This window comes from Peromyscus maniculatus, chromosome 7 (assembly GCF_049852395.1).
Source record: "Peromyscus maniculatus bairdii isolate BWxNUB_F1_BW_parent chromosome 7, HU_Pman_BW_mat_3.1, whole genome shotgun sequence".
In the NCBI taxonomy this organism is placed as follows: Eukaryota; Metazoa; Chordata; class Mammalia; order Rodentia; family Cricetidae; genus Peromyscus; species Peromyscus maniculatus.
This window is the reverse complement of record NC_134858.1, coordinates 42,747,600-42,773,131: the sequence shown is the minus strand read 5'-3', so window position 1 is coordinate 42,773,131 and position 25,532 is coordinate 42,747,600. Positions and strand designations below refer to the sequence as shown.

At 48.5% G+C, this 25,532-nt stretch overlaps 1 protein-coding gene across 9 annotated transcripts in view; it reads left to right on the top strand.

Annotated features, from left to right (window-relative positions):
• Cep164 (centrosomal protein 164) overlaps positions 1-25,532 on the top strand; it is a 65,878-nt gene that overhangs the window by 7,388 nt on the left and 32,958 nt on the right. For 6 of the 9 annotated variants that reach the window (XM_076576177.1, XM_076576176.1, XM_076576175.1 and 3 more), the window contains exons 2-8: positions 483-601; positions 6,168-6,279; positions 14,745-14,949; positions 17,136-18,800; positions 22,039-22,194; positions 22,552-22,686; positions 24,182-24,259. In XM_076576177.1, the coding sequence (XP_076432292.1) occupies positions 520-601; positions 6,168-6,279; positions 14,745-14,949; positions 17,136-18,800; positions 22,039-22,194; positions 22,552-22,686; positions 24,182-24,259 (2,433 nt within the window). In that variant the 5' untranslated portion in view covers positions 483-519. The remainder of the gene's footprint in view (positions 1-482; positions 602-6,167; positions 6,280-14,744; positions 14,950-17,135; positions 18,801-22,038; positions 22,195-22,551; positions 22,687-24,181; positions 24,260-25,532) is intronic. The other 3 variants (XM_076576179.1, XM_076576178.1, XM_076576173.1) reach the window with 2 other exon arrangements.

The following is a 25,532-nucleotide window of genomic DNA, read 5'->3' as shown; positions in this document are numbered from 1 at the left end:
GGGAGGGATACAAAGTTAAACTCTTTAAGGGCTTGTTTATTTTTGTTTTATGTACATGAATGTTTGACCACATTTATGGACACGCACCATGTGTGTCCCTAATGCAGGCAGAGGCCAGAAGATGGTGTCAGAAACCCTGGTTCTGGAGATACAGAAGGTTGTGAGCCACCACGTGGGTGCTAGGGAATTGAACCCAGGTCTTTTGGAAGAGTAACCTGCTTTTAACCACTGAAGTATCTCTCCCGTCCTCAAGTTAAACACGTTAGAGAGCCAGTCTCTTGTGCATTGTGTGTTCTCTAACCTTGGGCAGGGGCAAGCCGGGAAAATCGCCCAGGCACAGAGTCCATGCAGCTCTGAACGGCAGGCAGGATCCTCAGCCATGCTGGTTTGCAGCGTCTGGTGTGACCCAGATGCTCTACAACCCAGCTCACCTTTTCCCTCCCTCCCTCCCAGACCAGCTCACTGATTTTCTCTTTGGATAGGGTCTCTGGGATTGAGATAGCTACGCCAGGCTGAATCATGGCTAGACGACCCATCCTCTTAGGTGACCAGCTGGTTCTGGAGGAAGATTCTGATGAGACCTACATCCCCAGCGAGCAAGGTAAGAGGCTTGTGGTGGACTGTAACCGTCCTTTGAGGGCAGACATTATATTTAATTTTGAAACATTAACTTACATGTATGGGTGTTTTACCTACCATAGATATGTATACTACCTGTGTGCAGTGCCTGCAGAGGCCAGAAGAGGGCATCAGAGCCCCCTGCAACTGAAGTTACAGATGGCTATGAGCCACCCTGTGGGTGGTGGGAATTGAACCCGGGTCCTCTGGAAGAGCAGCCGGTGCTCTTGACCACTGAGCCCAAGTCCCTGATTTGCTTTTGTCTTTCCAGTACAATGTTAGTTCAGGCACAGGCTGCTCAGTGTATCTGGCTTAGATCAGAGGTCGGCAAACAGCCTTTGGGCCCAAGTTGGCACCTTGCCTGCTTTTTGTTAATAATTTTTTAAAAAAGATTTATTTATTTATTTATTTATTTATTTATTTATTTATTTATTTATTTATTTATTTATTATGTATACAGTGTTCTGTCTGCACACCAGAAGAAGGCACCAGATCTCATTATAGATGGTTGTGAGCCACCATGTGGTTGCTGGGAATTGAACTCATGACCTCAGGAAGAACAGCCAGTACTCTTAACCTCTGAGCCATCTCTCCAGCTCCCTGTCAATAAAATGTTATTGGAAGACAGCCGTGCTTATTTCTATATCCTCTGTGATTGTCTTCCTGCTATAATGGCAGTGTCAAATAATTGTGACAGATTTATAACCTACACAGCTTGCGGTGTTTACTGTCTGGCCCTCTATAGGAGACGCTTCCTGACCTTGGAGATCAGATTGGTTTTAAGTGAGATAGTAGCATAGGGGATATTGTGAAGTAGGACATGTGAATCCAGTTTCTTTAGAACAAGCTGAGGCTGGCATGTTGGCATTCCCTGTAATCCCAGCATTGAAGGGGCTGAGGCAGGAGGATTGCTACAAGTTAAAAGCCAGGATGAGTTTGAGGCTAGCCTGAGCTACGTCGTCTTAAAAACAACAAGAATAACAAGGTTGTGGCTCAGTTGGTGCAGTGCTTGCCTCGCATGCCTGAAGCCCCGGGGTCAGAAATCGAGGCGTGGAGGTACAGCTCTCAGGAAGTGGATGCGTACGTGCGTGTGTGCTTGCGTACGTGCGTGTTCAGGGTAACAAGGGAGGAGCTGCAGTTCACTGTCATGTCACTAGGCAGTGAGTTTAAGGTCCTTTCTTAAAACAAAAACAGCAAAAAGAAAAAAAGCATTATTTATTTCGTTACTTTGTTCTAGCCTTGTTTTAAAAATGCTGTATTCATTTCCCTCTCAAACCCCACAGCAAGCTGAGTATAGTCGTGCATGCGCACATCTTTAATCCCAGCACTTGGGAGACAGAGGCAGGATCTCTGAGTTCTAGGCCGGCCTGGTCTACACAGTGAGTTCCAGGCCAGCCTGGTCTACACAGTGAGACCCTCTTTCAAGCGACAATAACAGAAACCGAAAAGCAGCCCCACGGTAACTCCGTGAGTCAGGTCCTGTCCTTGTCCCCAGCTGTGAGAGAGGTTCCTGTAGCTCTGCACTGTGCTGAGTGGAGCTGGGCCACTCCAGCCCCTCGAGTGCTTTGCCAGTCATGGATTGAAATTTGCTTTGACACCCTGAAGAGCTGCGGACCTAGACACAAGTGATTCCTCCAGCTCAGGTGGTTCCTGGGCCTGGTAGACAGGGGTAAGAACATGTGCCCCCTGAGAGTCTCGGATCCCATTTATCTTGTGATTTGCTTCTAGCCTAGTGTGTTTGCTGATTGCCAAGTAGAAGTTCTAAAACTGAATATAGTCTTTATTTTTTAAAATTTTTTATTTATTTATTTATTTGGTTTTTCAAGACAGGGTTTCTCTGTGTAGCTTTACGCCTTTCCTGGATCTCGCTCTGTAGACCAGGCTGGCCTCGAACTCCCAGAGATCCGCCTGGCTCTGCCTCCCGAGTGCTGGGATTAAAGGCGTGCGCCACTATTTTTTAAGCATTTACGTTCCGGAGGGTGACATGGTGTGCTCATCATAGTAAGCACATGGTGGTCAGAGGACAGTTTGTGAGAGCGATTCTCTCCTTCCACCATGTGGGTTACAGGAGTTAGACCCAGGTCTTCAGGGTTGGTGGCAAGCACCCTTACCTGCTGAGCTGTCTTCCTGCACCCCCTCTGCTTCCTTTTTTGGAGATCCAGTTTATAGCAGTCCTCCTGCCTTAGACTCCCAAGTGCTGGCATTACAGATATGCGTCATCATCCAGCTAGAGATCGAACCCAGACACGAAGGACACACTCTACCATGGAGCTGTATCCTCAGCCCCAGACTTTGAATTCAAAGAGCAATTCTTTGTAGATTTGTTTATTTTTATGTGTATGTTTTGTCTGCATATATGTCTCTGTACCATGTGTGTGTGTGTCTGGTGCCCACAGAGCCAGAAGAGGGTGCTGGATCCCCTCAAACTGGAGTTACAGACAGTTGTGATCCACCATGTGGGTGTTGGGAATTGAACCTGGGTGCTCTGGAAGAGTTCAATCCAGGAGCCTACGTGGTGGGAGGAAAGAATGACTCCTTCAAGTTGTCCCCTGAGCTCCACACGCATGCTGTATGTAGCATGCACACATACGATAATAAATGTGAAAACTACCGAGCCGCCTCCCCAGCTTAGATTGTGTGATTTTTATGGTGTCTGTCAGTCTGATGGCGAATGGCCTCCGAGCTATGTACGGATCATGGTTAGAAAAGCCTTCTCCACCAGAAGGGGAACTGTTTCTACCGTGTTCTCATGTGCAGTTTAGTTCCTAGGCCATTAGGGGGATGGCGCATCTCCCTGCTGGCCTGGCTGCTGCTGTGTGCGTTTGGGCCTGCCCCCTGCCGCTGGACTGTCTGGCGCGTGTCGGTGTCACAGGATTACTGCGGCTCTGTCGGATCCTAACACCGAGCCGGACTAGGGCACTCTTGTTGCCGTGTGTCCAGTTTCCTCGGCCATTGTGTTCGTGTTCTCACCCCGTGACTAGAATCACCCTGTTAGTTCTGGGTCGGGCAGTGTACGGGAGGACTGTTGGCACTTGGGGGTGTGATTCAGAGGGGACCGTCACCTTTGAAAGTGTAAACGTCAGATTCCTGTCCACGTGTCTTTTTTGTGCTATTCTTGAATGACTTCAACTTTGCTTTGTTTTTACATTTATTTATCGTATGTGTGCATGCTACTACATACAGCATGCGTGTGGAGCTCAGGGGACAACTTGAAGGAGTCATCCTTTTCTCCCACCATGTAGGCTCCCATATTGAACTCTGGGCTAACGTTAGGCTTGGCTGCAAATGTCTTTACCTGCTGAGCCATCTTGCTGACTGACTTCACATTTTCACATTTTCTTTCTTTCTTTCTCTTTTTTTTTTTTTTTTTTTTTTTTTGAGGCAGAGTGTCAATCTGTAGCTTAAGCTGTGTGTATATGACTATGTGCATCTTTCCCTCCCTCCCTCCCTCCCTCCCTCCCTCCCTCCCTCCCTCCTTCCGTCTCTCCCTTTCTTCCTTCCTTCCTTCCTCTTAAGCCTGGCTGGCTTCACCCTCACTATGTAGACCAGGTTGGTCTTGAACTCCTAATCCTGTGCCTCCATCTCCTAAATGCTGCGATTATAGACCATCACACAATGCTTCATTGTTTCTGGAATTCAAGATGTGTATCCCTCACCTCTTCCAAATTGCAAAATACTCCAAAATCTGCCTTTTGGATGAGACATTTCTGATGAGGGATGCCTAACCTGTAAAGTCTATGCAAATACTCCAGAACTGGAAAGGAATTGAAATCTGTAGCATGTCTGGTCTTGAGCATCTTGGGGAAATTTCTATCTTGTTCTGCACCCCTGGCTGTCCTGGAACTTGCTATGTAGATCAGGCTGGCCTAGAACTCACAGAGATCCTCCTGCCTCTGTGTCTTGAGTGCTGGGATTTATTTTTTCTTATTTTTTGGACAGGGTCTTGCTATGTAGGTCAGGCTGGCCTGAGATGGGCAATGATCCTGTTGCCTACCCCTCTGAAGCATCAGGGTACAGGCATGTGCTGTATCGCCTGGTTTTCCTAGGATTTTTTTTTTTGGGGGGGGGGGATTAAAAACTCTTCTGCCAAGGTCTCATGTCTGGTACTCTAGCCTGAGCCACACCACCTTCTCAGCTTCTGTGGCTTCCTGCTCAGCTCTCTGTTTTCGTTTCTGCCTTGTCTGGTCTGTGTCCCACCTAGTAGCAGGGATCTCACAGGGAGAGATGGATTGTTTCTAGGGTGGAGTCAGTGCCCTTCCACATGTTCAGTATCCTTGGTGAGGTTTCAGGGCTCTGTGACATGGCTCTCCCACCTTGCCGGTTAAGTTGTGCCGTTGATGGTTTCTGGCAGGTCCCAGATGGCCTAAACGGTATCTTGTCGCAGGTCTTTTGTGCTGGCTCCATTGTGCAGAACTAAAAAAGGTGAAGTTAACCAATAAGCCAGTTAAATGCCAGCTGGCCCTTTAGAAAAAGTGTTATTTCCTAGTCCCCAGGTACGTCACCCTCTGTTTCTCCATGGAGATGACTTGTATTGTCGATATCTATCTGGCCTGGCCTAGACTCAAGCCTGGGTATTTATTTCATTATTCCAGTGGCCGCTAGTGACATGTTCCAATGGACACATCACCTATCCTTTTCCCAAAGAGGAGATTGCTCTTAGCATAGTGCATAGTCTCTACTCTCCTATTCTGAGAGTAGGGGAGAGGCGGAGTCTAAAATATATACTACAGCCGACTAAGGGGCATCACCTTTTAGAAGAGGGGTTCCCTAGAGGGGGAAGAGGCCACCTGAGTATCATCTACTTTGAGCAGGGTACCTTCCTGTCCCTCAGAGAACCAGGCACTGCCTTCTGTCTGCTGCATTAGCACATGGTACATGCCACCGTCACAACACACACACTATCTATTTCACATTCTCTGTGTTTGCAAGGTCCTTAAAGAGCTCAGTCTTCCGTAGTTGGTGGAACTCACTTGGGGCTCGAGGGCCAAGTGCATTGGAACCCAGCTCTTATAAATCTTCTGAGAGCTTATCTCCTGGTAAGGCTGCCCTCATCCTGGATGGCTCCGGCTGTGGCCTGGCTCCTTCCTGAGGCCTCCCCACTGTGCCCTCTTGGTTTCCTTTGTGAGCTGTGGCTTCAGATTATATGTGGGCATTGTATTATATTTTGTGTGGGAGTTTGGAGGTGGCATGACTCGATTCAGATGCCATTAATAAATTGTGATGTAAGGAAACTGCTCTGTCTGTGTGTTTGTTTATTAAAGGTTTTTGAGATGGTCCCAGCTGGCCTTGAACTCACCGTGGAGCTGAGGATGACCTTGAACTCTTAGTCCTCCTGCCTCTACTTCCCAAGTGCTGGATTATGGGTGTATACCGCCACATCCAGCTTTAGTTCTATATATTTATTACTTATATTTAGAGAAGCCATATTTTATCATTGATGAATAAAGAAAAATCCAGAAAAGAATTGACTCAATTTTGCTTCTTTCCATCCCTCCCCCTCTCTCTTACCCGCCCACCCTCCACCTTCGCCTTCCTGCTGTTTTCTGCAGAAATCCTTGACTTTGCCAGAGTGATTGGTATCGACCCCATCAAGGAACCAGAACTGATGTGGCTGGCGAGGGAGGGGATTGAAGCTCCATTGCCCAAGGGCTGGAAACCATGGTGAGTAATTACAGTGGTTCACTAACCTGGCCTGTCCAAGATGGGGGCCTGAAATTTAGTGTGGTGTGGTGTGGTGTGTGTGTGTGTGTGTGTGTGTGTGTGTGTGTGTGTGTGTGTAAATCAGATGGGTACTGTCATGCCTGATAACTGTTTTATCTGCATATATGTATGTGCACCATGTGCAGAAGCCCGAAGAACACATCAGATTCCTTGGAATTGTAGTTAGAAATGGTTGTGAGCCACCATGAATGCTGGGAATGAAACCCTGGTCCTCAGCAGCCAGAACTCTTAACTGCTGAGCCATCTCTCTAGGCCTCCTCCTCCTCCTCCTTTTTTATTTTTGTTTCTGTTTTTTAGATTTATTTTTAATTGTGCTGACTAGTTTTATATCAACTTGACACAAGCTAGAGTCATCTGAGAGAAAGGGACTTCAGTGGAGAAAATGCCTCCGTAAGATAGGGCTGTAGGCAAGTCTGTAGGGAATTTTCTTAATTAGTGATTGGTGGGGGAGGACTAACCCATTGTAGGTGATGACACTTGGGACTGGTGGTCCTGGGTTCTATTTTCTTTTCTTTCCCTTCCTTCCTTCATTTCTTCCTTTCTTCCTTTTTTCTTTTTCTTTTTTGGTTTTTCAAGACAGGGTTTCTCTGTGTTGCCCTGGCTGTTCTGGAACTCGATCTGTAGACCAGGCTGGCCTTGAACTCAGAGATTTACCTGCTTCTGCCTCCTGAATGCTGGCATTAAAGGCGTGCGCCACCACCTCCTGGCCATGGGTTCTGTTCTCTTATAGCAGGCTGAGCAAGCCCTAAGAAGCTTAGGGAGTGCTGTCAGTGGGCAGCGCTCCACTACGGCCTCTGCGTCAGCTCCTGCCTCCAGGTTCCTGCTCTGTTTGAGTTCCTGCCTTGGTTTCCCTCAATAGACTGTGACTTGGGTTATGTAAGGCAAATAAACCCTTTCTTCCCCAAGTTGCTTTTGGTCTTGGTGTCTCATTGCAGCAATAATAACCCTAACTAAGACATTTACTATGTGTTTATGTGTGGGTGTATGCATGTTAGTGCAGTTGCCCATAGAGACCAAGCCAGAAGAGGGCATTGGGTCTTCTGGAGCTAGAGTTATAGAAGGTTGTGGGCTGCCTGATGTGGGTACTGGGAACTGAAATCAGGTCCTCTCAAAAGCAGTACACAATTTTAACCACTGAGCGGCCGGTCTCTCCAGCTCCCTGGCTTTTGGTTTGCGTGGCAGGCTCTTTGCCTGAGCCATTTCCCCAAGCCCTGGAGATTGTTTTTCATGATCAGGGGCAAGGCCGTCATTTCTCTGCAGGTTACCTCTTGTTTCAGGACTGAGTAAGCTGATGTGAAGTTCCCTCTGGACCACAGAGCTGCCGTCCTGGCTCGAGCCTCTCACACCGGTGTCTGCGTTGGTCGTACTGAGGAGGAGTCTTTGTTGGTCCTTACACACTGTTAGAATGTTAAAAGTGACAGCTGTGGCGTTTGGGGAGACGGCCCCGTCTGTAAAGTACTTGCTTTGCAACATGACGTTCTGAGTTGGGTCCCCAGAACTCGTGCCAAAAGCCAGGCATGGTGGCACTTATGCTGGCACTTGCTTGTAATCTCCGCATAAGGAAGTGTGGACAGGATATTCCTGGGGCTTGCCAGCTAGCCAGTCTAGCCTGCTTGGTGAGCTCTGGGCCTGTGAGAGACTCTGTCTCAAAAACAAGGTGGGGGGCTGGAGAGGTGGCTCAGAGGTTAAGAGCACTGACTGCTCTTCCAGAGGACCCGGGTTCAATTCCCAGCACCCACATGGCAGCTCACAGCTGTCTGTAACTCCACTTCTAGAGGATCTGACACCCTCATGCAGACATATATTAAATAAATAAATAAAAAAACAAAAACAAAAACAAGGTGGATGGTTCTTAAGCAGCAATGCCTGCGTTTGTCTTCTGTCCACCACATGCATGTGTATACATGTGTGTACATGTGCATGAATCCATGTATGAGAATGTACTTACCCAGAAAAAGTGATGGCTTATCTCCTCAATATGACTAAAGTGGATGCTGAGACCAAAGGGTTCTGTAGCAAGGTCACATAGGTTTGGCAAAAGATTTCTGTCTCCCTTAGCCATCTTAGAATTTGTGTAGCATATTCTTTTTTCTTTAAATTATTACTGTGTAAACTATGTATGTGTATATGTGTGTGTGTGTGTACAACTTGGTAGAGTTGGTACTTGCCTTCCACCTTTACATGGGTTTCAGGGATTGCACTCGGGTTGCCAGGTATCTTAGTTAGGGTTTCTATTGCTGAGAAGAGACACCATGACCAGGACAACTCTTATAAAAGAAAACATTTAATTGGAGATGGCTTACAGCTTCAGAAGTTTAGTCCATTATTGTCATGGTGGGAAGCATGGTGGCATACAAGCAGACATGGTGCTGGAGAAGGAGCTGAGAGTTCTTACATCTGGATCCGCAGATGTAGATGTAGGAAGAGAAGGCCACACTGGGTGTGACTTGAGCATCTGAGACCTCAAATCCTGCCCCCCGTGACACACCTCCTCCAACAGCAGCACACCTACTCCTGGGAGGCCACACCTCCTAATAGCCCCACTCCCCGTGAGCCTGTGGGGGCCGTTCTCTTTCAAACCACGGCGCCAGGCCTAGGTGTCTACTCTTCCTGCTTGGCTTCATGTTCATGGATTCATTGTAAATTCCCTTAAAGCTGTCTGGATTGTGAAAGAACTCTTTCAGGGTATCTCTGAGAAGCAGAGGTTTACAGTGAGAAAACCGCCCCAGGAGGGGAAGCTGAAAGGCCAGGGCTGGCGCTGCCAGCTCCCTCCTCCTCACAGTGGCGACGCTGTTCAGTGCTGCGTGTCTGTCTGCTCTGCGCTCTCTTCACTTCTCTCTCACCCTAGGTGCAGAGCCCCATCCAAGATGCCCCCCCCCCAAAGCTGCCACTCTTGGTTTACATGTCACCCAGGGCAGTGTGTCCACTGGGCATCCCAGGTGTCCCCTCTCAGCCGGGAAGGAAGGTGCATATGGTGGGCTCGGTAATCGGCTCGTTCTTACCCGAGCAGTGTAACAGGTTGACTGGACTTGAAAATGGCTGCGCTTACCCACCTTACTCTCCTCAGCCGGAGGCACAGAGTCTTCTCAGCTCCCTTCGCTCGCTCGACAGGCTCCTTGTTCTGTTGATCTTTTAGCTGCCTCTCCTTGGACCACCTCCAGGTTCACATCTTTCTTCTAGGAAATCTGTTAGCGCCCGCGACAGCGTTCCCGGTGCTGAGAACTCAAGCTTGTGTTTGGAAGCTTTGTTGTCCCAGTGCCTTTTCTGACGGAGGGTGGGGAACTGTCTGGGTTAGGGCAGCTGTGTGCAAGGCCTTGGGCCAGCTGCCTTCGTGTGCCTGCTAGTGTGCCTGACACTCTTGTCCTACAGTGAGAATGTCATTGAAAATTATTTGTTCATGTCATCTTGTGCCCCATTCTCTTTCCCAAGCCTAATTACTGTCAATTGTGAAATTTCTTCTAGAACTTTTAGCACACACACACTCCATTTGTGGTTTTATTGTTTTAATCATAACTATTACATTCTGTGCACTGCTGTTCTAGTCAGTGTAATATGTAGATCTATCTCACTTTTTTTCTTTTGAGGCAGTCTTGTTATGTAGTCTAGCATGGCCTTAAACTTGTGATCCTTCTGCTTCAGTCCTCCGAGTGCTTGGATCACAGGTATGCACCATCATGTCTCTCTCTCTCTCTCTCTCTCTCTTTTTTTTTGTTATTTTTTCTTCTGAGATAAGCTCTCACGGGTCTCAGGTTGGCCTTCACCTTCTCTTGTAGCCGAGGATGAGATCCTCTTGCATGTGCAGGGATTATAGGTGTGCACCACTATACCTGGTGTTTTTTTTTAAGACAAGGTTTTACTATGTAGCCTCGGCTGGCTGTGAGCTTGAGATCTTCCTCCCTCGGCCTCCTGAGTGCTGGGATTATAGGCATGCGCCATCACGCTTGGTTTACCTGCCTGTAATAGTTAAATTTCTGTTGCTGTGATAAAATACCTTAACCAAAAGCAACTTAGGGGAGGGCGGGTTCACTTCAGTTCGCAGTCCATCATGTTGAAAAGTTCAGGGGCAGGAGCTGGAGACTGCTGTCACACATATCCGTGGTCGGGCACAGAGAGAAGCGGATGTACCTGGGTGGCCTGCTGACCAGCCGTCTTCTCTGCGTTCGTTTGTTTGAGACAGGGTCTCCACGTGTGCCGTGTAATCCTGGCTGGTCTAGAACTCGCTGTGTACACCAGACTGGCCTTGAACTCAGCCTCTGTCTCTGGAGTGCTGGGATTAAAAGCACGCCTTACCACGCTCTGCTCCTCTCTACTCTTATATTCTACGCAAAGCCCCAAACTGGGGAATGATGCTCCCCACAATGGGCTGGGTCAGTTAACAAGACAGTCCCCCACAGACATGCCCATAGCCCAACCAGATATAGGGAATTCCTCAATTGAGACTATTTCTGGGTGATTCTAGGATGCGGCAAGTTGATGTTTACTATCTAATCACACACCACTCACCTTTTTATCTTTATCAGTTGTATACTTTCCCATATTAGACATAACACATTGTGTGTGTGTGTGTGTGTGTGTGTGTGTGTGTGTGTGTGTGTGTGTGTGTGTTAATGAGTGTGGAACACAGAACCTTGTGATGCTACCAAAGCACTCTATAACTGAACTATGTCCTCACTTCAGGTGTACCACATTCTAAAAAAAAATTATTTGACTCTTATACTGAAGATCATTCTTCAGATGTTAGTTTTTGAGGCTAACCATGCATAAGAGGGTCTGTTTCTGGGGCTAGAGAGATGTTGAGGTGGTTAAGAATACTGGCTGCTTTTTCAGAGGACACAGGTTTAATTCTCAGCACCCAAATGGTGACTCACAGCAGTCTTGAACTCTAGTTACACGTTCCCTCTGGTCTCCAAGGGCACCAGTCACAAATGGGGTACACCGACGTATATGCAGACAAAACACCCATAGACATTGAAAAATAATCGGTTTCTGTATTCCCTGCTGTCTGCCATTGATGTGCTCATATGCTTTGTTTTCTTCTCTCCTGAGCACATGGCTTTATAATAAGTCTTGATCTTTCAGGGTAGGTATTCCAACCTTGTTCCCATCTTCTTTTTAGTAGTATTATCAATTATTTTAATGTTTGTGGGTATTTTGCATGCATGTCTGTCTGTGTATCACATGCATACTTGGTTCCTAAGAAGCCAGAAGAGGGAGTTGGTCCCTTGTAACCAGAGTGACAGGTGGATGGGAGTCACCATGTAGATGCTGGGAATTGAACCTGAGTCCTCTGAAAGAGCACCCGTGCTCTTAATGCCGCCTCTCCAGCCCCTTGTTCCCGTTTTCAAAGTCTCATTCTAAGTTCTTTGCATTTCCATGGGAATTTAAACATTAGTTTGTCACTTTACTGTTTGGATTGGGACCGCACATAAATCAATTTGGGGAGAATAGGCATCTTAAATGGTATTGAATCTTCCAGCCCATGAACATGGTCTGTTTCTGTTTTTTTAGGTTGCCTTTAATAGCGCTAAGAAATGTTTAATAGCTTTTGTGTACATGTGTTGCCTCTCTTTATCAAATTTATCCCTAAGTAGTTCATATTTGATGCTTCTGTAAGTGCTGTATTTTTAGTTTCCAATTGTTTGTTGCTTTTATAGAGAAGTAAAATTGGTTTCTGTATATTGATTTTGCACTGTACAACCTTGCTAAAATCAATTATGTCAGGCCTAGTAGCTTTACTTATTAATTTTTTTAAGATTCCATAGGATTTTCTACAGAAGCGATTGTGTCTCCTAGGAATAAAGGTATTTTTGCCTCCTCCTTTCTAATCCAGTTGCCTTTTCTTTCTATTTTGTACCGTAGTGACCGGAGCCTTCAGCATCGTAAGTAGAGGCGATGATGGAGGACGTCTTTGCTTTGTCCCTGATCTTAGGGTGAAAGTTTGTGTCCTCGTCATTAGGTAGCTGCTGGCTGTGGGTCTCCTGACATGGCCTTTGTCAGGAGAGTTTGTGCTGTCGCTGGGACTTTGAAGAAAAGATGGATGGGTTGTACCCAGTGCTTTTCTACATCTGTTGATAAGATTGGGTGTTTTTCCTTTTAGTCTTTTCTTATAGTCAAATTTATTGATTGATTCTCAAACATTTTTTATCAATTTTTAATTGCATCCATCATCCATCATCCATCCATCCATCCATCCATCCCTCTATCTGTGTGTGTGGCAGTGTGGGCGTACCACAGCACTTGTAAGTGTGGATGTCAGAGGACAGCTTGTGGGAGCTGGTCCTTTCCCTCCACCATGTGGGATCCTGGAAGGGAGCTCAGGTCCTCCGCTTGGCCATTAGCGTCTTCACCAGCTGAGCCATTTCTCTGGCCCCGGTTTTCAAATGTTAAACCAGATTTCTTATTCCTGGGGTGACTCCACTTGGTCATGATGTACGATCCTTTTTATATTTTATAGGATTTGATCTTCTAAAATTGCATTAAGTGTTATTGCATCGTGTCCATGGGGGAAACTGGTCCATAGCATCATTTTCTCCTAACGTCTTTCTCTTGTTTTGTACCATGTTACTGTTGTCTTCATAGAATGAGAATTTCTCCCTCTTCAGGTTTATGAACAAGTTTGTGTAGGGTTGCTGCTATTTCGGCTTTAAATATTTGATAGAATTTACCACTGCAATCATCTGGGCCTAGAATTTTCTTTGTGGGATAAGTTTTTTTTTTTTTTTTTTTTTTTGGTTTTTCGAGACAGGGTTTCTCTGTGTAGCTTTGCGCCTTTCCTGGAGCTCACTTGGTAGACCAGGCTGGCCTCGAACTCACAGAGATCCGCCTGGCTCTGCCTCCCAAGTGCTGGGATTAAAGGCGTGCGCCACCACCGCCCGGCCATGTGGGATAAGTTTTAACTTCAAATCCAGTTCTAAAAAGAGAAGGTTGTGTGTGGATAAAAGCAAAGGCAGGAGGATTGCTGCTCTAAGTTCAAGGCCAGCCCAAGGCTGGTCTAATGGTAGTTCCAGTCTGCCTGGGACTCTATAATGAGGCCCTTTCTCATCCTGGCCCCCATGAGATGTAGAGCATTCAGGCCAGTTCTTTGCTTTGTCCTTTGAGACAGTCTCCCCAGGTGGTCCAGGACTGACTTCTAAACTAGGCTGGCCTAGTTTACAAAGAAACTGAAAGAGATGATAACCTTGAACTTTAGGTCCTCCAAGTTCCACATCCTGAGTGCTGAAACTAGAGGGGTGGACTACCTCTACTGTCTCAGAGAAGAAAGAACTGATTCAAATTCTGTGTATAGAAACATGATTAAAAGATTATTTACATGCGTATGTGTGTTCCTGCTTGTCTGTATGTACCGCATGAATGCAGGTGCCTGAGAAGGTCAGAAGAGGGTGTCAGGAGGCTGGAACTGGAGTTACAAGCAGTTGTGAGCTGCCATGTGGGTGCTGGGAATTGAGCCCTCTTGGTCTTCTGCAAGGGTGGCAAGTGCTTTTAACCACTGAGCCACCTCTCCAGCCCCAGTTTAAAGACTTTACATTATGTTGATGATTATGTGGTGTAGGAGTTTGAACCCCAGGTTTCCTGCATTCTAGGCAACATTCTACCAACTGAGCTATATCCCCAGCCCTGGTCAATTCTTTGTGAATGAGTTTTGGTAGTTTGTTTGTTTGTTTATTTATTTATTTATTTATTTATTTATTTATTTATTTATTTATGTATGTATTCATTCATTCATTCACATAGAGGTCAGAATAGGATGTGGGAATCAAACCTGGTCCTCTGGAAGAGCAGCCAGTGCTCTTGCTGATCCGTCTCTCCAGCCTCATTTAAAAAATAAAATCGGCCGAGTGGCAGTGGCACGCCTTTAATCCTAGCCCTCGGGAGGCAGAGCCAGGCCGATCTCTGTGAGTTCGAGGCCAGCCTGCGCTATAGAGCGAAATCCAGGACAGGCACTAAAACTACACAGAGAAACCCTGCCTCAAAAAACCAAAAAATAAATAAAAAAATTAAAAAAAAATCTATCAGTTTATTTTTAGGTATCTCTTCCTTAAGTAATCTTTCAGAAGTTTGTTGCTTGTATTAAAAAATAAAATAAATTGAAGAAAGAAAGGAAAAAAGAAGAAAGTTAGTTGGTATTGCAGCATTGAATGTCCATATTTTATCTCCCATATCTAACTTATTTCTCATATTTAAAAATACCAACTTATCTCCCATGTTGTGTTCTGGGTAATTGCCTAGGTTTATTTTTCAATTCCTTATTTGTTTATCTTTCAGTGTCAACTTGATGTTGAGCACACTGTAAGAAATGATGATCTATTGCTATAGGTTCTTTTATATATTTCAATATCCTTTTTTAAAGAATTACGTTTTTGCCAGACCTTAGAAGGGACTGACTTCTGAACTCTGCTCACTCCTAGCCAGAACATCACAGGTGACCTTTACTATTTCAACTTTGACACCGGGCAGTCCATTTGGGACCATCCATGTGATGAGCACTATCGGAAGTTGGTGATCCAGGAGCGAGAGAAGTGGTTGGCTCCCGGGGCCGTTAAGAAGAAAGACAAGAAAAAGAAAAAGGAAAAGAAAAACAAGAAAGACAAAGAGACCTCCAAAAGTCCTCTGGTGAGTCAGCCCGAGGCCAGCTCCTACACAGGGCTGCAGTCCAAGGGGTCTGGGGGCCCTCCCGGGAGTTAAAACCATAGTGAGTTCTCGACAGGATATTGTCCAATTTTACCTGGTGGGCTTTTCCTTTCAGCTTCTAGCAGTTGTTACTTCTCTAAGTAATTTCTTCTCTCTCCTTGGGGAGCACATGCTCCACGACAGGGCTAGCGACAGTGTGAGCTCGTCAGGGCAAGGGCCGTGTTTTGCATTTGTCGAAGTAGTGGTGTTGGCCGCTCTGAGTGTGCCGCAAGGGAGATAGAGCAGTCGGTAAGTTGGCATCAGGCTGCCCCGGTGTGGGCTCACTATTGTCTTCAGAACACCAGTGCCTTCAAGTTTGAAATGAAAAGTTGGCCTTGGTGGTCCACGGCTGCAGTCCTAGTACTGGGAAGGCTGAGGCTGGAGGATCACGAGTTTGAGGTCAGCCTATAATTGATACATACACGCCATGGGCTTTATTGACGTTGTCAGTGGTCTTTGTGGCCAGCGTCCTTGGCTGGTGGAGGGCGACAGCCGTTAAACTGCATCGTCCTCACTGTGGTCTCCGTGAGCACCTTTTGTGCTGAGTTCAGAGGGCTGTGGCCATCGTTTACTTCTCACTCAGCATGTCTGCATGTAGGAGGTGGAGGTGAACACCCTTACTTCAGGCTTCAGGAGGAGCTGAGAGCGAGCCTTCCTAAAGTGAGGCCCTGTGCTTCCAGACAGACTTTGTCCTCCTCATGCAGGCGTGGGGCTGGCAGCCTGAGGAAGCTACTCGGTTCAGCCCCGTGAGGAGCACTGCGGGGACCACTTTGGGAGCACTGTGAAGACAACTCTCAGTGGTCCAGTTGTTTTGTCCTTCTGAGACCCACATGTCATCCCCCCCCCCCCTTGAGGATTCCTGGGGCTACATGCTAGGCAGGTGTTCTAGCAGTGAGGCACATCCCCAGGCTGTTGTCTTCTTTCCTAAAGTGTCAGCTCTGGCCTTGAAGAGTTGTTAAGCCGTTTGGTCCTTCATCATGTTCAGGTTCTGTCGCTGCTCTGCATCCCCTTGCCTCCCCCAGCTTTCGGCACGGTTCTGAGAAACAGGGTGAGAAGCCCGTTCCTACAGAACAGTGAAGACAAGTGCTTTCCAAACAGAATCTTAGAACTTTCTGATAGCATCACGTAGCTGAAAAACAGAGGTGGATGCTAGGCCTTTCATTAGCCAGGATAATCGGAAATGATATTTTGGCATCTGGCAGGCTCCAGCCGGACTCGAGGTGGGCTTGGGTGACAGCCTTGGCTCTGGATGCATGTTTGAGTCCCAGGAGCTCCTAGGTAGAAAGGACCCCTCTGTAGTTCCGGGAAGGGACAGCTGGCAGCCCTGGGTCCTCAGGCCAGGCACCTCGAGCTTGAGTTTGTCTCGTGGTCAGGCCTGAGGCTCCTGGGCCACCTAGACTCAGGTGGTCTGGGCCCTCTGGAGATGTGTGCTCCCAGCTGGCTGGTTAGTGTGTTTGCAGAGGGTGGTTGGTTATCTTAAGGCTTTCTGGTAGCCCCGCCATTCTGAGACTGGAGGTCTTTTAAGCAGTGCCAATCTGTGCTGGTGGTAGAGGGCACTCGACTCAATTTCCCAGGCTTCCTCTCTGCCTCAGAGGCCGTTTCTGGGAGTCCTTGATAAGGCTTTTTATAAAACTAACCGATCGTGAACCTGAGGGCTAGAGGAAGCTTGGGGATCAGTCACATGGCCGTGGCCTCCAGGCTTTGACTAGCGCTAGGTAAGGTGCCACCTTCAGACGGCTGCTCTGTAGAGACCAGCTTACAAACAAACGGGGGTCCTCGGGTTGACCAGGGGCTGTGCTCCTCTTCCATGTCACTCATAGTATAGCCTTCTCACTGTGGTAGCACCCCAGGAACCGAGTTCCCGGGGCTCCGTGGAACAAGGTTTGTAGGCTGTTAATATGGTGGTTGTTTTTTCCTCTCTATACGGGGAAGCTAGAACCTAGAAAGGGCGTATGTTTAGCCTAAGGGGGTTTGGGCCGCCTTCTCTCTCTCTCTCTCTCTCTCTGTCTTGTTTTTGCTTTATCTTAAGGAGGGTGGTTTTCTGCTATGGGTCTTGGGCTGAGTTAGCAAGAATCCACGAGAAGGTCAGTTAGTCCTTATTTTCTCTGCATATTTATATACCCATCTAGGAAACACAGCCCGAACAGGGACTTCTGCCTTCTTCCTCCTTTCTCCGTGGCCTGTCCCCTCTCCCAGCAACTGGGCTTGCTGATCTGGACCTAGACCAAGAGGTGCAGGCTAGAAGTGAGGCCACTTTTAAGAAAGGGAGGAGCCTGTGTATGCAGGGTGACACCCCGTGGCCTCTCACGGGCGCCCTTCCTGGCAAGCTGCAGCCACTCTCCAAAGGCCAAGCTCCTCGGACCCACCAGATCTTTGCTGATGTGGAGAAAATCTTAGGCAGGCCTCCGGTCCAGTGCAAGACAGACTTAGGAGACCCACAGAGTCTGGAGTCAACTCAGAAAGCAGCAGAGAAATTCTACCTGGGATTTTCAGACCCTGAAATAGAAAAGCTGGAACTGAGGACCAGACAGCAGAAACCTGGCCCCGGGGGCGCTCCGATCTCCGAGCCACTCCAGAATGGGCAGGATGTGTTAGAGGGCAGGAGCCAGACTCCTGTCCATTCTAAGCTTCCCGAAGCCCCCAGAGGCCTGCAGCTGAAGGGGGATCAGCACAGTCACAGCAGAGCCATGCGCTGCACTGGCCCTGGAGGGGACAAAGGTCAGAGCCCCGTTCCCTTGCCGTCCTCTGAGGAGGAGCCCTCCCGGTCCCTGGGTCCATCTGACCACGTGCTCCCTGCCAGGAAAAGCAAGCTGTTTTTACTAGAGAGTAGCCCAGCAGAGGACTTGAACTGGCAGGGAGTTCCTGGGGAAGGTGGGGACCTGGGCAGGGGGAGGTGGCGGAGAGAGCCCCCGGGACTGTGGAGAGGACAGGTCTCCAGGCTCGTCAACAAGGATACCACAGAGAGCTTCAAGGAAATGGAGCCTGCTGCTCCCAAGGTTCCAGAGGTCTCGGCTGAAGATTCACCACAGGGCTTCTCTCTGATGCCACTTGATACCCTGGCATCAGAACCAGTTCTGAGGCCCCCTTCAGGGGGTCCTGCCAGTAAAGAGAGGCACCATCTCCCTGAGTCTCCAGAGTTTCCCAATGAAGAGAGGAAGCCTAGTGTGCCCGGGGCTGACTCGGATAGCAGTAGTGGAGGGGGGAGCAGCATGGCCTCGCCCCTTGGCTCCCAGGTCCTAGGTGAGGTAAACAACTTCCCCTGGGACCTTCAGAGTCCCCAGGGGTGTGTCCCTATCACGGGTCAGTCAGGCCCAGGGCCTAGAGATGTGCATTTCTGCCCTTTCCTGGTGCCTCAGTTGTCCCACACACAGAGCTCTGCTGAGGAGCAGTCAGAGATTGAAGACTACTCTGAGGACCAGAGATTCTACCAGCACATCCTGCAGATGGACAAGATCTCCAGGCGGCGGAAGGGCCTGGGGCTGCCTGAGAACATGCAGGAGATGCCGTACAAAGACGTCGCCGGCATGGTCTGCTGCATGGCCACCGAGTCTTCCAGGATGTCTAGTGAGGGTGAACACAAGGCCGTCAGGGCTCAGGAGAGGGACCCGGGGTTACTGGCTTGGGGGCCGGGGCTGCTGGAGCACTCTCCAGAAGTGACTTCTGCCCCGGCTGGGCAGGAGCTTTCTCAGCAAGCCCAGGGCCAGCTAAGCAGTGGCCTCAGGCAGGGGCTGGTCCAGCCCAGTCCCGACACCGGGCTTGCTGCAGAGCCAAGCAAGATGCAGCTTCTCAACCAGGTAGGCTTCTTAGAAAGTGTGGCCTCAGGTCTGGGGCCCCTGGGCTCAGCAGGGAGGGGACAGGTAGACCAGCCGTTGCTCCAAAGCCCACAGGTCTGCTTTCTAATGCTAACCCTCCTCCAGTAACTGAGGATCCCCTAACTACCCAAGTGGCCACCTGACGAGATGCCCTGGATTTCAGGTTTGTCCTACTCCGTCACCTGCAGGCTAGAGCTGAGGGCATCCATGGTAGCCACGCTCGTGGGCGGTTCACACGCTTTGAAGGGATTTCTTCCGAGGGTGGGCAGGGCGGCACGGATGGTGCCGGCCCTTAGACAGGATCCAGGCGTTTTCTGGAATTTGGGAAGTCTTTCCTACCAGCTGATTCTCGAGAAGAGTCCTTCAGAGTAGGTCCTCTTCCCCAAAGCTTTGCCCGGTCCCTGCTTGGAGGCACACAGCACTGGAGTTCTCAACTCCAGCCCTCTCAGGAAGGATGGGGCCCACAGCAGCCAGCTGCTTCTGCTCCTGGCCTCCCAGAAACCCACGTGACGGACCTATGCCAGGTTGTGTGGACCCTGTTTGTGACTCTACGTGGGGCTTGCCTTGTCAAGCTTTACTTTGTCCCTTTCGGGAGTCACCCCGTTCTTCATTCAGAAATCAAGTTGGATGGGACCACGGGGCTCAATCGGAATTCCCCAGGTGTTTCGCTGTGGCCCAGCTGCGGCTCTGCCCACTTGTTCCCTCTGGTCCCTAATTGCCGACATGCACTGGTTCTCCGTTAGTCCTAATAACTAGTGTAGTACTATAAATATCGGATAAGCCACAGATTATCCTGAAAGTTTTAATTAGCCCAATGGCATCAAGTTTATCTGCTCTGAAGGACAATGGCACGCACAGCCCCATGCTCAGAGTTAATGGCCGTCTATAGAAGATGATCAGCTAGGAGCCAGGGGTGTATAATTCCCCTGCTAACCACCGATTCAGTGCAGGCCCAAGAGAACAAAGGCCTCAGCACGCCTGTCTCTCTCCCTCAAGCCCCCAGCACGTTAGCAAATTAGCCATGTTAGGAGTCTGTAATTTTCTATAAATACAGTGTGGGAAGGATTTTGCTTGCTGATATGCTTGGGCTGGTGGAAGGGCTGAGGGGGGGAGAGGCGGGCAGGCTCAGCCCCCTGCACTTCTCCTACCTACCATAGTCATAAGACTATAAGGAGTACGCTCCCTGAGATAATCCCGGACTCAGTCTCCTCTCTGCCCCACTAAGCCTGTGCCTTTGGACAGGATTCTTGGCCACACCCACCTCCGTTTACTCAAGTGGGGTCTCTGCATAGTGGTAGAGCCCACCTTAGGTGATTTGTGGGAATGAGCAGGGCCTAATGTGGAGCATCACTGAGCAGTGAGTTTGTGTGTTGGTAGCCTTTCTCCCTGACAAAGATGCTCCACAGCAGGTCATACGATTGGCCGTCTGCAGAGGTAAGGAGTGTCTTACCTCACTGCTCAGCCAAGGTTCAGGTGTCCTGAAGGCAGAGCTAGGCCCTGCTGGGACTTGCCCAGGGACCTCTTCCCTGGGCCAGACTGGCCGACAGGGTGGTGACTCTGACCTTTGGATCCGTCTTTCTTTTTTCACTCCTTGGGGGTTAGTGTGGAGTAGAATATGTTCTCTTTGGTTTTTTTTTGTGTGTTTGTTTCTTCAAGACAGGGTTTCACCGTGTAGCCCCGGCTGTCCTGGAACTCGCTCTGTAGAACAGGCTGGCCTCGAACTCACAGAGATCTGCCTGTCTATGCACTCGAGCGCTGGGACTAAAGGCGTGCGCCACCACTGCCCGGCTGCTCTTTTTGAAGAGTGTTGTAATGTGTCCCCAGTATGCTGTGCTGATCTTTTTTTTTTTTTTTTTAAACTTTTATTCCATGTGCATTGGTGTTTGGCCTGCATGTATGTTTGTGTGAGGGTGTCGGGTCCCCTGGAACTGGCATTAGAACAGTTGTGAGCTGCCATGTGGGTGCTGAGAATTGAACCTGGGTCCTTTGGAAGAGAAGCCAGTGCTCTTAACCACTGAGTCAGCTCTCCAGCCCCTAATCACTTTTTTTTTTAAAAAAATTATTTTTATTTTATTTGCACTGGTGTTTTGCCTACATGTATGTGTGAGGGTGTCAGATCTTGGAGTTACAGACAGTTGTGAGCTTCCATGTGGATGCTGAGAATTGAACCCGGTTCCTCTGGAAGAACAGTCAGTGCTCTTAACCACTGAGCCACCTCTCCAGCAGGGGGTGGGGGGCATCTCTTTTTTAAGATTTTATTTTTAACTGTGTGTGTGTGTGTGTGTGTGTGTGTGTGTGTGTGTGAGTGCAAGCGCTTGTGGAGGCCAGTAGAGGGCGTCAGAGATCATCTAGAACTGTAGTTGCCTGCAGGTGTGTGTGAGCGGCCTGAAGTAGGTTATGGGAACTGAATGAACTTAGACCCTCTGGAGAGCAGCAGACTCTCTTAACCAGTGAGCCACCGCTCCAGCCCCTGTACTGACCTCTCGCTTCCGTTAGGCCAGATGATGGCTTCCATAATATTGCCACAGCCCTGGGCCCCTTACAGAGGCCGCTGTGTCCATCATCTCCTTTGAGCTTCTTAGCAGACCCTGTAGGGCCAAGCATGGATGAAGGAACTGGGGATGGGAGAGGCTGTGAATAGCCTGAGGGTTCACACATTCGGACAGACGCAGCCTGGAGTTTGACTCCGGTTGGCTCTCCTGAGAACTGGGGAAAGCCAGTCAGAGAATGACAAGGCACATGTTCATGTACAGCAGCCTCCTGTGTGCACAGCCCTCCAAGGAGGCCTGCACTTTCTTCTGGTGTCTCCTTCCGTCTTTGTCAGGAACACGTTGAGATTGCCTTTTCTTGACTCATCAGTTTTAAGCATCGACTGTAGAGACTTCTTTCTAGTAGCTGGGGTTTATCTCTGCCCCCCTCCGCCCGCCCCCATCCTGTTCACTTATTATGTGGCTCCTGAAAGGGGAGCAGAGCCCCCAGTCTTAGTATCTGCCAGGTGTGAGCTGGCACACAAGTTATCAGAATCAGGAAACTGGCCTGTGAGTCTCACCCAGTTGGCACATGGTATTTCTGGATGTTGTGTTTCATTAGCAGCCTCCAAGCGGAGGCGGTTTAAATTTGAACGGGCAGGATTTAGATGCTTTATTTTTATATCTGCCTCCAACGCCCTGAGAGCCACGTGGTTTCTGGGGTTTGTAACAAGATGTGTTCTGTTGCCCAGGTCCTGGGTTCCCCCTTAGCCCCAGTCCAGGCCCCTCTTTGGAGCCTGGCTCCCTTACGAGGCCCTGGGGACGCCCCACCCTCTGCTCTTCGTGGACCTCAGAGTGTGAACCTGGGGAGCTTGGCAGATTCCGGGCAGCTTGGGGAACCCACGCTGGTGAGTCCTTTCTCTGCTACGCATGTGCTTTGTTACTGTGGGACCTTCTGGGTGGCACCCTGGGAACTGTGGCCTGTCACGGAGACACAAGCTGTGTCTTCAGAGTTCACCAGCTAGTGTGAGAAGAGTCACTCTGGCATGGGGGTGGACGGGGCTGCAGGGCGCCTCTGCTGGTCTCCCCATCCACGTGGCTGGGACGGTGGAGATGGGAAGGGAGTAGGCAGTGTGAATTCGACTCCAGACTCATGGACATGGCAGGACTTGATCGGGGGCCCATCTAGGTAGGAATGGAGGGAGCGTGCCAGCGTCATTGTCAAGGCCTTTCTGGTAAGTCCCTTGTGCTCTTGTGTGTTGGAGCCTCCACAGGGTCTCAAGACTGCTGCTGCTTGTGCAAAGGGTGCCTTGGGTTCCGCCCACGAGGGCAAGCATGCTCTCAGCCTCCTGGCTTTAGGGGAGGAGACCAACGAGGAGGACAAGGAGAGTGACAACCAGGTAATGGGGAGGTCCCCTCTGGCCTGGAAACCAGGTAATGGGGAGGTCCCTTTCTGGTCTGGAAACCAGGTAATGGGGAGGTCCTCTCTGGTCTGGAAACCAGGTAATGGGGAGGTCCCTTTCTGGTCTGGAAACCAGGTAATGGGGAGGTCCCCTCTGGCCTGGAAACCAGGTAATGGGGAGGTCCCTTTCTGGTCTGGAAGCCCTCTGGGTCTATAGACATATTCTATATATTTCAATTATGGTAAAGCTCTCACACACAGGTAAGATTTTTAACCTATTTTAATGGTACACTAATTCAGGGATTATTAGGTTTTTTTCATAATGTTATGTTATCATCACTACTGTCCATTTTCAGAACTTGTTTATAATCCCATATTCTAGTCCCCATACAATAAATCATTCCTTTTTCTTCCAGCGCCTGGTAACCTCTAAATCTACTATTTTTGGGGGGGCTCATGGATTTGCCAGTTCTAGATGTTTCATAGGAGTAAAGTCGCGTAGTGTTTGTCTTTGATGGCTGGCACCTGCCCCGCAGCATGCTGCAGCCCGTATGTAAACACGCAGTTTAAGCCTGTTTTGTGTATGCGCCATGTTCTGTTTATGCACTCATCTGTTGGTAGATACATGGATTAGATCTATCTTTGGCTAACCTCCCAGCCATTTAAAACAAATAAGTGTTTTTCCACCCATAACTTCCTTTCTTGACCAGTCTGTATGCCTCTCACGTTTGAGCTGGAGAACATAACATGCTTGCTTGGCCTTGTGTTCACTTGACAAAAGGCTACTTAGAGAGGCCTGCCCTGGAGTCCTCCAAAGCCTTGCCAGGGCACTCCCATTCTCCTCTGCATGTTAGGCTGGCCAATTCCTTTAGACTTACCGCTTTTATTTTATTTTAATTAATTAATCAATCAATCAGTCAACTTGACAAAAGCTGGAGTTATCTTAGAAGAGGGAACCCTGATTGAGAAAAATGCTTCCATAAGATTGGCCTGTACGCAAGCCTGTGAAGCATTTTCTCAGTTAGTGATTCATGGATGCTCAGCACGTTGTGGGTGGTGCTATCTCTGAACAGGTAGTCCTGGGCTGTACACAAATGCAGGCTGAGCAACCAGTCGGTGGTGGCACACACCTTTAATCCAAGCACTTGGGAGGTGGAGACAGGTGGATCTCTGAGTTCGAGGCCAGCCTGGTATACAGAGTGAGTTCCAGGATAGCCAGGGCTACACAGAGAACCTTGTCTGGAAAAACCATCAATCAATCAATTAGACTGAGCAGGCCAGGAGGAGCAAGCTAGTAAGTAGCACTCCTCCATGGCCTCTGCATTAGTTCTTGTTTCTCATCCCTTCCCTGAGTTCCTTCGGTAACTGACTAGGACCTGAGAGTTGTAAGCTGAAGTAAACCTTTCCCTCCCCAAGCTGCTTTTGGTCCTGAACTCCATCACAGCAACGGAAACCCTGACTAAGATGCCGTTCATCATTGTTCTTGCTTGCAGAGTGTCCGAAGCTCCAGTGAGCTTCTCAAGAACTTGCACCTGGACCTCAGCGCCCTGGGAGGTAACTTTGAGTACGAGGTAAGAGCTTGATAACCCTGCTGGTAAATACCTCGCTCGGGCTGTACCTTTTTTCCTTCTGAAGCTTTGCCGCTGTCCGTGGAGCATATGTGGAAAAGGAGCTGGTCCATTTATTTGGGTCTGTTCAGGATTTCTGGGGTTCAGAGAATCCATTCTCTCAGCTATCAAATGACCAGTCTAAATTTTAGACAGGAGATCGTCTAGGTAAATGAAGAGCTTGAGCAAAGATTTAAGGGTAGACAAAAGCATATGGGTGGGTATAGCTTCTGGAACATGCTTCCAAGGTCCCACCTATCTCTGAAGTCTGACCTGTGCTGCCTCCAGCATGTTTTTCATGGAGAGCACACAGGCAGTGTAAGTCAGCATGCCAGTATGCTCATACTTTTTGTGCATGTTTTGGAACCTGGACTTAGAAATCATAGGGACATCTCCTACTGTATGTTCTCTGTCTAGTGTCTGATTTATTATTATTGTTTATTTATTATGCATACAAAGTTCTGTCTGCATGTATGCCTGCAGGCCAGAAGAGGGTACCAGATCTCATTATGGATGGTTGTAAGCCACCATGTGGTTGCTGGGAATTGAACTCAGGACCTCTGGAAGAGCAGTCAGTGCTTTTAGCCTTCTAAGCCATCTCTCCAGTTCCTGATTTATTAATTTTTAAGCAAGTAACAGTTCTCTAAATTTTCCTAAAATATTTGTTATAATCACTGAATTATGAAGTTGCAAATTCGATTCATAAAGACATTTGAATATCGACCACAAGGTCTAAGCCTCATACAGGTCTTATATATTATGTTTTAAGGCAAAAATCACTTTTATATCATTAGAATGACCACAAAGCTGGCCAGAAAAGCAAAGGTGCTCCCCTCACAAATTTTAGTTGGTTTCTTTGTTATCCGTATTCGTGTGTGTGTGTGTGTGTGTGTGTGATTGTATGTGTTGCACATGTATATTTGCTGTATCATATGTTAAAGTGCACATGGAATCCAGAGGAGGACATTGGGTGTTCTGCTCTACCACTCACTGCCTAGTTATCCCCTCAACATAGAGTTTCTCACTGAGCCTGGCGCTAGGCTGGCAGCCAGCATGTCCCAGGGAATCTCCTGTGGCCACACCTGACTTTTTACATGGGGACTCACGCTTAGCAAGCATTCTTACCCTCTGAGACATCTCCTCAGTCTCCATTATTATTATTATTATTATTATTATTATTATTATTATTTTGTTTTTTTTCAGGGCAGGGTTTCTCTGTGTAGTTTTGGTGCCTGTC